The following is a 12,120-nucleotide window of genomic DNA, read 5'->3' on the forward strand; positions in this document are numbered from 1 at the left end:
GTAGGGAAACTACCTGTTGATGATCCTTCGGTGAACAATCTTGAGGATGATGATCCTTTCTGCGCAGTCTTTGAGAAAGTCAGACATCCTTTGCTTCAGCTGGGGTTTCATTTCATGCTTTGCAATCACCTTCAGGTGGTCCCATGATGCTTTGCAGCGTCGCTCCATCTGACACAGGTTTTCTTGCAGCTGGTCAAAATCCACCTGATGGATAAATATAGGAATAATTAACAGTCTGGAAAAGGACAGGCACTTTACAAAGTTAATTATAACACAAATGTAGAATTTTATCTTAGGAAGTGTAATTTATCACTCTTCTAAAGTGCCATGAAAATCAATACAAGACTCTAGTGTGATGTGGAAAGAGGCTTTTTTTCTGCAAAATAAAGTGCAAAGACATTTTCAGATTGAGCCCAAAATGGCACAGAGTTAAGTTCTTTGGTTGGAGTTTGTCTAAATGAAACAAAGCACACAGCAGAGCTGGGTCTGTTCGTATCAGCTCAGAGTCCGTTACCGTTCCGGTCTTACAATCACAAGCAGAAGTTTTTCTCACTTTAAACTTCTGTTTGAAGTAGTTTCTATCATCCATTCTTTGTGAGCTGACCCCATATACTAAGATTTTATGATTAATAAAACATTTATTTGAAACTTTCTTTGTGTGAAGTCAGGTGATTGTTGAGTCATTTGATAAAATACAGCACTGATAATCATAGTGGTCAGTATTTCAGTCCATATTGAGAAACAGTATGTCATCACTCTTTTTTGTGACATCATCTTACACGTTAACCTCCTGAAACCCTGCAGACTCATATGAGGACATCACACCTCTGTCTCTCAGACCCATGATACTGCATTTTTTAAATTAATCTATTAACCACATTTAAGAACACTACATATTTCATCTTTTGGTGACACAACATTACACCCATTTGAATGAAAACTAGATGGCCACAATATCTGCAAAATATTTCTACAGTAGCACCCGAAGCAAGATAGATAAAGGTAAAAATCATTTCTAGATTTAAAGAATGAAACCACTGTATTTATGTATAAGAACTAGGGATGGGTGCCTTTCACATTTGAAATAATACAGCACTGATGCCCAGTACCTGGCAATTGGTACCAGTACTCCATGGTACCAATTTTTGGTACTTTTTTGTTTATATGTGGTAAAAAAATACATTTTTTTTAAATAATCAAATCTCTCTTTTTTTTTTTAAATTCAACATATTTATTCTTCAATACATAAACTTGCAATGCTTTGTTCATGTCCAGCATGGAAAATCACCTACTCAACTCTCTCACAGTCACAAGGATGTGTTCAGGTACCTAAACCTGGTAACTTTCGGTTTTACATGAATCAATACCTGGTACTTTTGACAGAATTTGGTCGGTAACTATAAAAGTACCTTATTCAGTACCCATCCCTAACAAGAACACCAAAAAGTAATAACTAACTAATAACTTAATGGTAAAACTAATAACCAATTACTTCCTGTACAAAGACCAAGTTAAGTTGTTATACTATTAGTTCTTAATCATCCTTAATAACAAAGAGAGAAATAAAAAATGCACACCAGACAAAAGCTTGGGTGTCAGGAGGTTAAAGCAGGAGTAAAAGTGAAGTTTTTAAATCAAAGCATCTTGTAAAGTGAAGTTTCTTGTGAAATTTTCTGTATAGACTCTCGGTCAGTGAGTGTTGATGGTACCTTTGCAGATCGTGTGATGGCTCCTATCTCAGAGTAGAGATCAGTACTCTGGGGGAAGTTCTCCACCACCACAGAGCAGACATGATGCAGCAGAGACTGCTTATGAACAGTGTCCTTCACCTCTGGAACTTTCTCCAAATATGTCATCTCGAAGCCTTTGGCCTGCAACAGGACACAAAAAGACGTATAAAACATCACAAAAGTCTTTTTCAACATTAAATGAGCATTAAACAAAGAGGAGTATGTACAGTCCTGTTAAAGGCTCATCTGTTCTCAGTGCATTATAGCAGTTTATATGTGATGTAATTTTTAATCCACAGATTACAGACCTCAAGACGCCCCCTTCTTTAAAATCACAGTTAAGACAAACCGCTTCTCCAAACAGAGGCAGCTTGTCATTATGCAGCCTTTAATAGACCTGACTCACATTAGTGCCATTGAGGAAGTTCCCGATGGAGAGCAGTGTGGAGAGGATGAAACGCAGAGTTTTGTTCTTCTCCAACTGCTCCATTCCTTCCTTCAGATCCTGCAGCGGCTCTGCTACTTCCTGAGAGGAGGAAAACACACACACACAAAGACACACACACACACACACACACACACACACACACACACACACACACACACACGCACACACACGCACGCACGCACGCACGCACACACACGCACGCACGCACGCACACACACACACACACACACACACACACACACACATCATTAGCTGAGTGAACAAAGTGTTGCAAACACATGTTTTTTTATGTGTCTACAGTTACATAAGCAAGCACAGGTGCACCTTGTGTCCCGCCACAAATCATCTGTAGTGGTTTGAGGTCATCAGGTTGTTAAAAGGGTCTTCAGTCGGTCAGCCCTCTCCAACAAACCTGCTTCTGATTAATCTGAGCGGAAGTTTCTCTTGTATATTTTTTGTGCCTGCATGGTATTTTGCCCTCCATTAAGTTCCCCACCACCAACCCGTCCCACAGAGTCAAGTCAGGAACAGTGCTGTGTCGAACCTGTCCATGAATCAAGCCTTTCATGGAGAGATTAAAGACGACAGCATCCTGTGGAAAGCCGTAAAATTTACAGGACACAAACGGAGGGGTGGGATGTTTTTCATTCTCTGCGTGTTTCACTTTGAACTCGTCCTCCTGGATGCATTCTTCACTCGAGTAAAACATGGTGTGCCAGGAGAAGGCGAGGTGCTGCTAATAAGGGTGCATATTTGGTTATGTTATGATGTAACTATGTTGATGCTTTGCGGATGTTGTTTGTACTAAAAGGGATGTTGATACACACAGACACACTTAAATGCACACATGCTGTGCACATTTACTCAAACCTTTATGTGCAGAGTTCATTTGGCTTCTTATACTTGCGTCTGTTTCTGCTTTGATGAAACCAAACTCACTAGCTCAACATGGATTTAAATGTGACTTTGATAATGGTTTTTTGTTTGCTTCATGTGAAACAAATCTTCCTTTGCTTTTCTTTAAAAACAGACCTTCTCAGTCGCCTCGTAGTCCATCTTGAAGGCCCAGAGCTGGAGTCTGGCATTGAGCTCACTGATGGAGGACAGAGTGAGGAGGAACTGCTCTGCTGAGCCGAGCGGGAGATCAGGGTTTGCCAGCTGAGCCTCCTGGATCCTCTGCTTCTCCTCTTCTGAGGGGATCATCGTCAGGATTTTCTAAGAATAAAGACAAAGTGATGTGAGTGAGGACAGAACTATTTGAGTTTGAGCTTTCGGAGGGTTAAAGCTAGCCTTGGAAATGCTTCTCATACAAGCTAATATCCCCGTGGGTACATCAGATAACGTATCTATCTAATAGTCAAAAAAAAGGCTGACTTGTTTCTCTTTTTCAAGAGGTATAGCACATACAGTGTAAAACATTTAATGGATACTTGTTGGAATTGTGTTTTAGAGTGGGAGAGACCAAATGTTGCCAGGTTGCAATATCAAAAAACTTTGTCAACAAGTGGAGAGAGTCAGGGTTAAAGCCAGCAATCAGTAACTTCTAGGAGTGCACCGATCCCAATTTTCTGGCCGATCACCAACCTTTGAAAAGCTTGACTTGCCGATACCGACTTGGGCCGATACCAATTTTTATTTTTTTTACAACTGACAGCATATATGTTCCAATCTCATTTTATTTAAAAAATCATTGAACTATACCTGTGAAACAATGAAATCTTTATGTTTTAACTTAAACAACCATTAAAATGTCCTGAGTTTTAGGTCTCAGAGCAAAAAGCAACATTGACTGGCTGCCAGACCTTCCCAGAGGTATATAAGATCAGTTCCATATGTAAGGATGGGTCCATCACCGATTCCCCAAAATTAAAGAAATCAGCATAAATCGATTGGTGCATATCTAGTAACTTCCCATCAATATTTTAATACTGTTTATATTTTTAACTTAATTTAAGTTGGTAACTACTGGTATAAACTCAAACTAAACCCATTTTCCATTAGAGTCATCGTTATGTGAAGAGGCAGTGGTTTGAGCTGCATCAGCTCAGCCTGTTCTTAGAGCTTAACCTGGTTTTGGATAAGGATTTCATCAGTGAAATGATCACAGTCACAAAACTAAACAGTCAAAGCAAAACAGTCCTACTACAGCCAGATCTGTTAGTAGATTGAAGCAGATAAAAAGTGACTCCTGTACATCTTCTTGAACTGGTGCCTGAGTTGTAGAGGATAATTCTGAAGTCTAGGTGTTTGTAAATGGCACTAGATCTCACCTCGATGCCCTCCTTGTTGAGCGCGTACTCGTCAAAGTTAAGAATAGCTGTCTTTATGGTGCGGGGAGGAGGCAGCACCGTCAGACCGATGTTTATGGCGTTACTCCTCTTGGAATCCAACACGATGATCTCCTGGCGCTTCCCATCTGCTGCTGTTTTCTGTCGCACAAAAACACAAAGGGGGTCAGAGTTCTTCATGTCTTTCCTTTGGGTGGTCAACTTTTTTCACTTGTAAAGATTAGAGGAATCATCACACCGGTTACAGAGTACAGGAGAGGAAAGCACGTGGCTGGAAGAGGCATAAAATACGATCGTAGGTAATCTGTGCAGGAAATGTGTTTGTGTGGGTGTAATTGGATTAGAGAAGTTGTTTTATTTTATTTTACCACATTAAAACTGGTATAGAGTATGTGCTAAGATGTTGTCACAGGAAACTCACCACATGGGGCTTTGTGACCAACACTACAGTGCAACACTTGCACTACTACTGTGCTTAACAGTTTATAAGTATTGACATATTCCCAAAAGTTAATGAATGATTATAATTCAAATTTGTGGAGTGCAAATGGCCTAGTGGTTAAGATCATCCATGAAGTTCGCCCTCATGCAGGTGGCCCAGGTTTGAATCCAGCCTGTGGCCTCTTTCCTGCATGTCACTCCCCACTCTTGCCCTGTTTCCTGCTCTCTTCACTGTCCTCTCTACTACATAATCAAAGGCATAAAAGCCCAAAAAGAACAGAAAAAAAGATTCAAATTTGTATTTTATGTTTTGTGTTTTTACGCAAGATGCTTGTGTGGTTTGGGGATGCTTAGGAAAAAAAAAAATTAGAGAACAAAACTAACAAGATTTAAATAGGGATGCACAATATAGCGGTATCAATTTCGGTAGCAGCCGATGTGTAAAAGTGGGCCGATGTTTACTCATCAGCTGCTGGCCATTTTCAGCATCTTGAATGATCTTTGAAAACCCAAATAATATTGTTTTCTTTGACTATGTAAACACCAAAACTACCTAAGAAGAGTGGACTCTCGTCTTTTATGTCTTTTCCTATTTTTGATCCTAAAAACAGAAAAGAAGTTATTTTTGATCACGTTCATCTAGGGCGCTACATCCTTTGATCCTCTCCATGGTCGTCTTTTCTCATGATCACGCCGCTCTTTCTTTCTGAACTACCGAGACACATCATCTCAGATTGTTTTTTTTTTATACCAATACTGATATCGGTAAATATCGTTTATGAGCCAGCAATATTAATATCGGTATCCGCCAAAATTTTCATATCAGTGCATCCCTAGATCTAAAGGTGCAAACTTTGAAAACTAGTCCAGTCTGATGGTTGCTGAATGATAAAAATGCCAAAATACCAAACTGCTTCAAACATGTGGGTCCAAATTTCTTAAACAACCACACATACTTGACATTCTGGTGGATTTCAGAGCACATGAAGGAGAGACCAAAGGAGAGGCTGCCATTGTAATAACAAAGCACCATCCTTCTGCCTCTTACGCCTTCAGTGTTCAGGTGGTCCTCTAAACCTCAGATCTTCTCATTAACTGGAGACTCTAGCTTGAAGACCACCATCATACTGACACATGACATACAGACCAGGAGCTGGGCAGTGGTGAGTTACCAACTGGTCCATCTGTAAGCTATGGTTTTAAAACAGAGGCTCAGGAGTTCAAAGTGTGAGAAGCCTGGGTTCAGCTTTTCTTCTTCCCTCACCATACTTTTCTTATTTAGAGGCTTTGGGAGAATCATGAAGACTTTCATGTCAGATCACATGTGACCTCACTTAACCCTTAAAACATCGACCTAAAAGAGCAGGAGAGGATGATGTACATTAAACTCTGAGCTGCATGGCTTGAAAAGGAAAGATGTTTGTGACGATTGGAAGCAAATCAGATCCATAAAATATCATAAAACAAAAAGTACACAACTCAAGCTCCAGTCGTTTACACAAAGAGCTCGGTTTTCTTTAGACCTCTTACAAACAAAGAGTGGTGGATTAACTGTTTCACATGCAAACCTCTCTGAACCCTCTTCATGCATGGATTGTTTACCTTCGTAACTGGAATTTCCTTTGATTTGGACTCAAACAGGTGTTCCAGTTTGGCTGTGTCCACTTTGACTGGTTCCAGTTTGGACCAAAGCGAATCTCCGCTCCGCCTGTAGTCCCTAACCTGAGAGTCTGTGGGATGCACCTGAACACAAAAAGAGCCAAACAGGGCGTCATTAAAGCAGAAACACGTTTAAAACATCAAAGAAAATAAACTACAGAAACACTTCAAGTATCAGTTTCGAATGACTCCTTAATGACGAGCAGTAAATGGAAACTCCTGCCTTCATCACGAACAATCGGTCAAATCAATACTATTATTTAATTCTTCTACAAACAGTGAAAGAGTTAGAGTCCGTCTGCTTGGTTCATTAAGATCTTTTTGTTTTAAAGTTATCATAATTAAGAAATGAAGGAGATTGAGTCTTAAATGTAGCACACTGATTAAAAACAGTTCACTAATGTCTCCTTTGTCTAGAAAGGCTCAGCTGTACACAGAAACAGTTTCTTGGCTCACCTCGCTCCAGAACAGTCTGATAGTTTTCTTCTTCTTGTTAAAGAGAGGAGGCTCTGGTGGAGGAGGCACTGGAATTGGGGCACTGAATAAAGGAGGAGGAGGGGGCCTCATAATCCCCATCAAGGGAGGAGGTGGGGGACAGCTGCCTAGCATGGGTGGGGGTGGTGGGAAGCGTGGGATGCAGGGTGGAGGGGGTGGTGGGGGCGGGAGGTCGCCGCATCCTCCCATCAGAACAGCATCCAGAATGTCTTTGTCATCGTCCTCTGTCAGGTCGGTGAAGTTGATGTCCCCGATGCGCAGCTCTCGAGGGCTGGCCAGGAGCTGGTCCCAGATCGTGTCTGATTCTTTTTTGGGTGGAGGAGGCGGGGGCTCGTTGGCTGGGACGTCCAGGTGAGGGTGTGGTGAGTTCAGGTCCTTGATCAAGTCTCCAAACCGCTCAGCGAACGGTCGGATGGTCCCGCGGTGCTCTGCTTTGTCAGCCCTGTCCTTGCTCTCCTGCTCAGCACCTGGCTGTCCTTCAGTTTCCTCCTGGGCCTCCTTGTCCTCACCCTGCTCTTTGTCTTTCTCTTTCTCCTTCTCTGTGTCCTCTTCCTCATCCTCCTCATCACTGGGCTTCTTGTTCTGAGAGTAGAGCATGTCCAGCATGAAGAGCTTGCTGTTGAGGAGCTTGCTGCTTTGCTCATTCACGTCTGCCTCCTTAAGGCCTGAGAAGGAGGAGAGAGGAATTTATGCAAGAGTACACTCTGTATGCAAATGCTATTGTCTGGGAGCCTATGAATAGAAGAACTCTTCAGTTTCAGCTAAATTACAAACACAATACAGCATCATGTGAAAGGTGAGCCAAGCTGAGCCGTGGGTCTTAAGAAACACACATAGAGAAGAGAAACTGGTCATAGATATGAGGAGCTGAAGGAACAATAATAAAAGCTCCATATGTACAAACATTTATTAAGGTTATATTTAAAAAGTTTACTCTGGAAATCCTGTAAACAATCATTCTAAATAAATGTGACTTATATCTGTTGTTTTCCTCTTCATGACCCATTTTTTGACTGATAGGACTTCAAAAATGTATAATTATTACGGAGTGACTTAGTCCAGAAAGAATGGTACTTAGTTTATTGCTGAAAAATTTATGTTGTAAATAAAAACAATGTGTCTTGCTAGTTTTTTCAGCTTAATTTTTATCTTTTTATTAATCTTCTGCCTTCACCACTTTTATTGAACACAATAATAAACTACTCCTTTTATTACATTGTCGTAATAGACTGCATACACACAACCTTTTAAAAGCTCAAAACCTGACAATGACCTGACATTAAACATTAGTGTAGTCTTTTTTTGAGTGTTCACAGGGGTCATTTACATTTACGTCGGCTTGAATCATGTTAAACATAGTCACTTAAAAACAAAATTGTGGCTAATGAAAATGCTGAGTGGCTGGCATCTCTGGAAAACCACTAGCCACAGTGGCTGGTGAGCAAAAAAAAGTTAATGTCAAGCCCCGCTAACAACCCACAAAGATTCTTCAGTCTTTTGCTGGTCTTCTCTCAGAGTTTAATGTTGAAGGTATTCATTCTGGTAAAAACTAAAGTTACTGATTGTTTCTATCCAATATAAGACTCATCTGAAACAGTAACTCTTAAAAACAAATCAGTACAAGTATTAGACTTCAGCTCAGTTGTAACTAACATAGACACTAGGGATGTCCCGATCGCAATCCCTAGTATTGGATCGAGATAATTTTGGCATTTTTTCAAGTATCGGTAATCGGGAATGCTAGCTGATCTTCTCAACCGATCATTCACGTTAGCAGCCATAAAGCCAAAATTGCTGCTGATGCCGACGCATCAGTAAAACCGAGACAGAATTTAGCTAGCAAACCCATCATTTTCTTCAAATGCTCTGAGAAGACATGAAATTGAAAGCAATGTTGATGAAATTCTCCCATCTTTTGCGAAATTCTCCCATCTTTTGCTAAGACGTGTTTCAAGCTTCATATGTGATACATTCAGGTACCCTCAGAAACTTGAGAATCTGACAATCACCCCAGTGTTTTCAGTTTTTGGAGCTGACAAATGGCTTGTAATTGCCAGTCATTTAAAAATAAGTGGTATTTTGATCCTGCTGACGGGTTTGGTATCCAAAGGGTTTCAACTTCAAATCTAGCTGGACTAAGTTAAATTGACTTAATAAGCTTTAACTATTATCTTTTACTATTCAGTATATAAATACACAAAACAAAAAAAACTGTTCTACTTCACTTTCTCACTTCTTCAGTAAAGTTTATCTCCAAACCCAAAAGTTGTATCGGGACTCAGCACACAACCATTATAACATCACTCTGTGTGCTGCTAAAAAAATCTAAAGTGTAAATCAGACCTCAAATAATGCCTTAAAGCTCCTGTGAGGAGTTGTTAGCGGCTGATGAAACAGACTTATAGAAATACTGATTCATCTTTAACTGAACTGAAGTCAGTTTCTCAACTGATTGGGGTTGAATGGTTGTTTTGATGCTTGTAACTGCTGGCACATGGTAGATGTGGGATGAAGAGTTTTAGAGCATGGGAGCTGACTTTGTTTAACCTTAAAGCTTCAAAATGAGTAAAATCACAGGAGAAGCTTTGTCCAAAAACAAATCTTTGACATGTACACGATCACCAGAGGGAGACGTCATTTAACTTTGTCCACAGTCTGATAGTTCCTCAGAGAAGCTTTAACTTTTGACAGTAAAACTTTAAACTTTGGATGAAAAGTCCAATAATTTCAAGAGATGAATGTCTGAATAATGCTTGATTTCATTCTACCCACCATTCTCGCTGCTCCCCCTCTCCTCTCTCTCCAAAGTGCTGCTGGCGGAGGAGATGCTTGATGCTGAGCAGTTGTCTTTCTCGTTCACCTCCTCATTCTGTCGCTCCTTGTCGCTCAGGATGCCACTGTCCTCCTCTGCCTCTTCCGCCTCCTTCTCCTTTTCCTGTTCACACTCTTTTTCACCTTCTTCCTCCTTTTCTGCTGTCGCTCCTTCCTGCGCCTCCTCCTCCTCTTCTTCCTGTACTTCCTCTTGTACCTGTTCTTCCTGTTGGTCTTCCTCTTTCTGCTCCTCTTCCTTGGCAGCAGGGGCCTCTGTTTCTTCTGTGTCTATGCAGGCACTGAAGTCGTCGACCTCTCCTGTCACAGAGAAAACAGCGCTCTGTTATTCTGTAAAGTAATGATTGATTATAAGGATTTCTCAGGGAGCTGACTCGCTGCATTGTTCCCACAGACACACACAAAGTTTATGACTTTTCTGCAGTGAAATACTGTTTGAAACATGCGACATGGCTGTCTTTGATTTTAAAGGCCCCTCTGTTTAGGCTTCACGTGGCTTTGCCCTGTATCAACACACACTTCACACACAGCAACAAGAAAAACAAAAACACACGCCCACACTCTTGTGTACACAATATGGCGGGTACAGAGAGCCTGGTTGTTGTAGAATCAGGATATGAACAGGAAATGAAGAATTAAGTTCCTGTTTACATGTAAACATACTAATGTACGCGCCACAAACACGTTACTCAGCAGTACAGTCGCCGCAGTGATGCAGGCGGGGTTAGACTAACACGACACCATGACGCCTGTAAGAGGTGCACTGCCTCAGCTCACGGCTGGGCGTGCACTGAGCTCCAAAACAAGGCCGGTCTATTACGCAAGATGTTTTGGAGTCACATTTTCAAAAAGCTCTTTCAAAAGCTTATTTGACCCTTTCACCCATATCCTCTCTGTGTGTTTTTTTCTGTCACCCCCTGTTGATGCCAGCCCCTCCTCTCCTCAGGCTGTTTCCATTTCTGCCTCACCTCGCCTTCTTTCACTCACGCCTGTGAGCTAATTCAAACTGCAGGCTGCAAACGGAAACAGTTAAGGGTCAGCAGTGATTGCACTGAAGTGCATAGTGGCAATTAATCACATGTCTCAAATGTATTCATAAGAAAAATCCAAACTCCTACAAAAACTCCAGTAACAGACCTCTGCAATGCAACTCTGAAAAAGTTTCCCTCTAGATCTTGAATTGGTCAGATCTTGTTTTCTGTTTCACTGGCACAACAGCAAATGCAACTGATTCAAAATCAGTGTTGCTTCCTAACTGAACAGGTTGAAGTGTGCCAGAAGTTTGACTAACTTGGAGTTACATTGTTATGATTATTTGTTCCTTTTATTTCTTGAGCAGTAAATGTATATTTTTATATATTTATTTATTGGGTGAATAAATCAGTGATAAACATTTTATTGGAAAATAAAGAGTAAACAATATTTTAATATTTTACAACTTTCTATGATTGGGAATCTATAAAGTATAAAAAAACGTATATATCTGTGTTTGACTTTTCCCATTTTATACCCCTATCTGGACAATGTATCCCACAGGATACAGACATCCAACACCTGATTATCAAAGCTGTGTAGATGTAATTCATTATCTCTAAAAATAACGATACATAAAATCATCCTTAAGGTAATGTAATGTAATGTAATTTACATTAAAAAAAATTAGGACTTGCCTCATGGTCACTGGCTTTTTCCACGTAAGCTGCCATTTTGAAATTTGATAGAAACTTACCAATATAGTTTTGAATGCTGGCATGAAGTCACATGACCTGGTAAATGACCCATAAGAAGTTAAAATACTTTATGCCCTTCCCCCCACAGCCTGCCAGATGTCTGTATCTCCCACACTGCAAAAAACTGAAATCTTATCAAGTGTTTTTGTCTTTTTTTAAGTAAAAATTGTCTTATTATACTCGATACGAGCCACTTTCAACTTATCAATCCAGAAAAATGTCTTGTTTCAAATTATCAGAGTACAAAAATGAGATTTGAATCGCTTGTAACCAGTAAAAAATCTGCCAATGGAACAAGAAAAAATTGCTTGAAAATTTCCTTGAGATTAGAACAATGTCTTAATACAAGTAACTTTTCTCTTGTTCCATTGGCAGATTTTTTTTACCGGTTATGAGCAGACCTCATTTTTGTCCTTAAATAACTTTAAACAAGACATTTTTCTGGATTGGTCATGTGAATTTGGCTCATATTGAGTCTAAAAAGGAATTTTCTAGTGAAA

General features: G+C 40.3%; 1 protein-coding gene across 3 annotated transcripts in view; it reads right to left on the reverse strand.

Annotated features, from left to right (window-relative positions):
- fhod3a (formin homology 2 domain containing 3a) overlaps positions 1 to 12,120 on the reverse strand; it is a 79,135-nt gene that overhangs the window by 3,687 nt on the left and 63,328 nt on the right. For all 3 annotated transcript variants that reach the window (XM_074686301.1, XM_074686302.1, XM_074686303.1), the window contains 8 exons: positions 9,834 to 10,190; positions 7,023 to 7,726; positions 6,510 to 6,650; positions 4,449 to 4,607; positions 3,211 to 3,393; positions 2,137 to 2,256; positions 1,710 to 1,871; positions 14 to 204 (listed from right to left, as the gene is read on the reverse strand). In XM_074686301.1, the coding sequence (XP_074542402.1) occupies positions 14 to 204; positions 1,710 to 1,871; positions 2,137 to 2,256; positions 3,211 to 3,393; positions 4,449 to 4,607; positions 6,510 to 6,650; positions 7,023 to 7,726; positions 9,834 to 10,190 (2,017 nt within the window). The remainder of the gene's footprint in view (positions 1 to 13; positions 205 to 1,709; positions 1,872 to 2,136; positions 2,257 to 3,210; positions 3,394 to 4,448; positions 4,608 to 6,509; positions 6,651 to 7,022; positions 7,727 to 9,833; positions 10,191 to 12,120) is intronic.

The sequence above is a fragment of the Halichoeres trimaculatus genome, unplaced genomic scaffold (assembly GCF_033239565.1).
Source record: "Halichoeres trimaculatus isolate MK-OKI-2021-1 unplaced genomic scaffold, fHalTri1.1 fHalTri1_scaffold_14, whole genome shotgun sequence".
Lineage (NCBI taxonomy): Eukaryota > Metazoa > Chordata > Actinopteri > Labriformes > Labridae > Halichoeres > Halichoeres trimaculatus.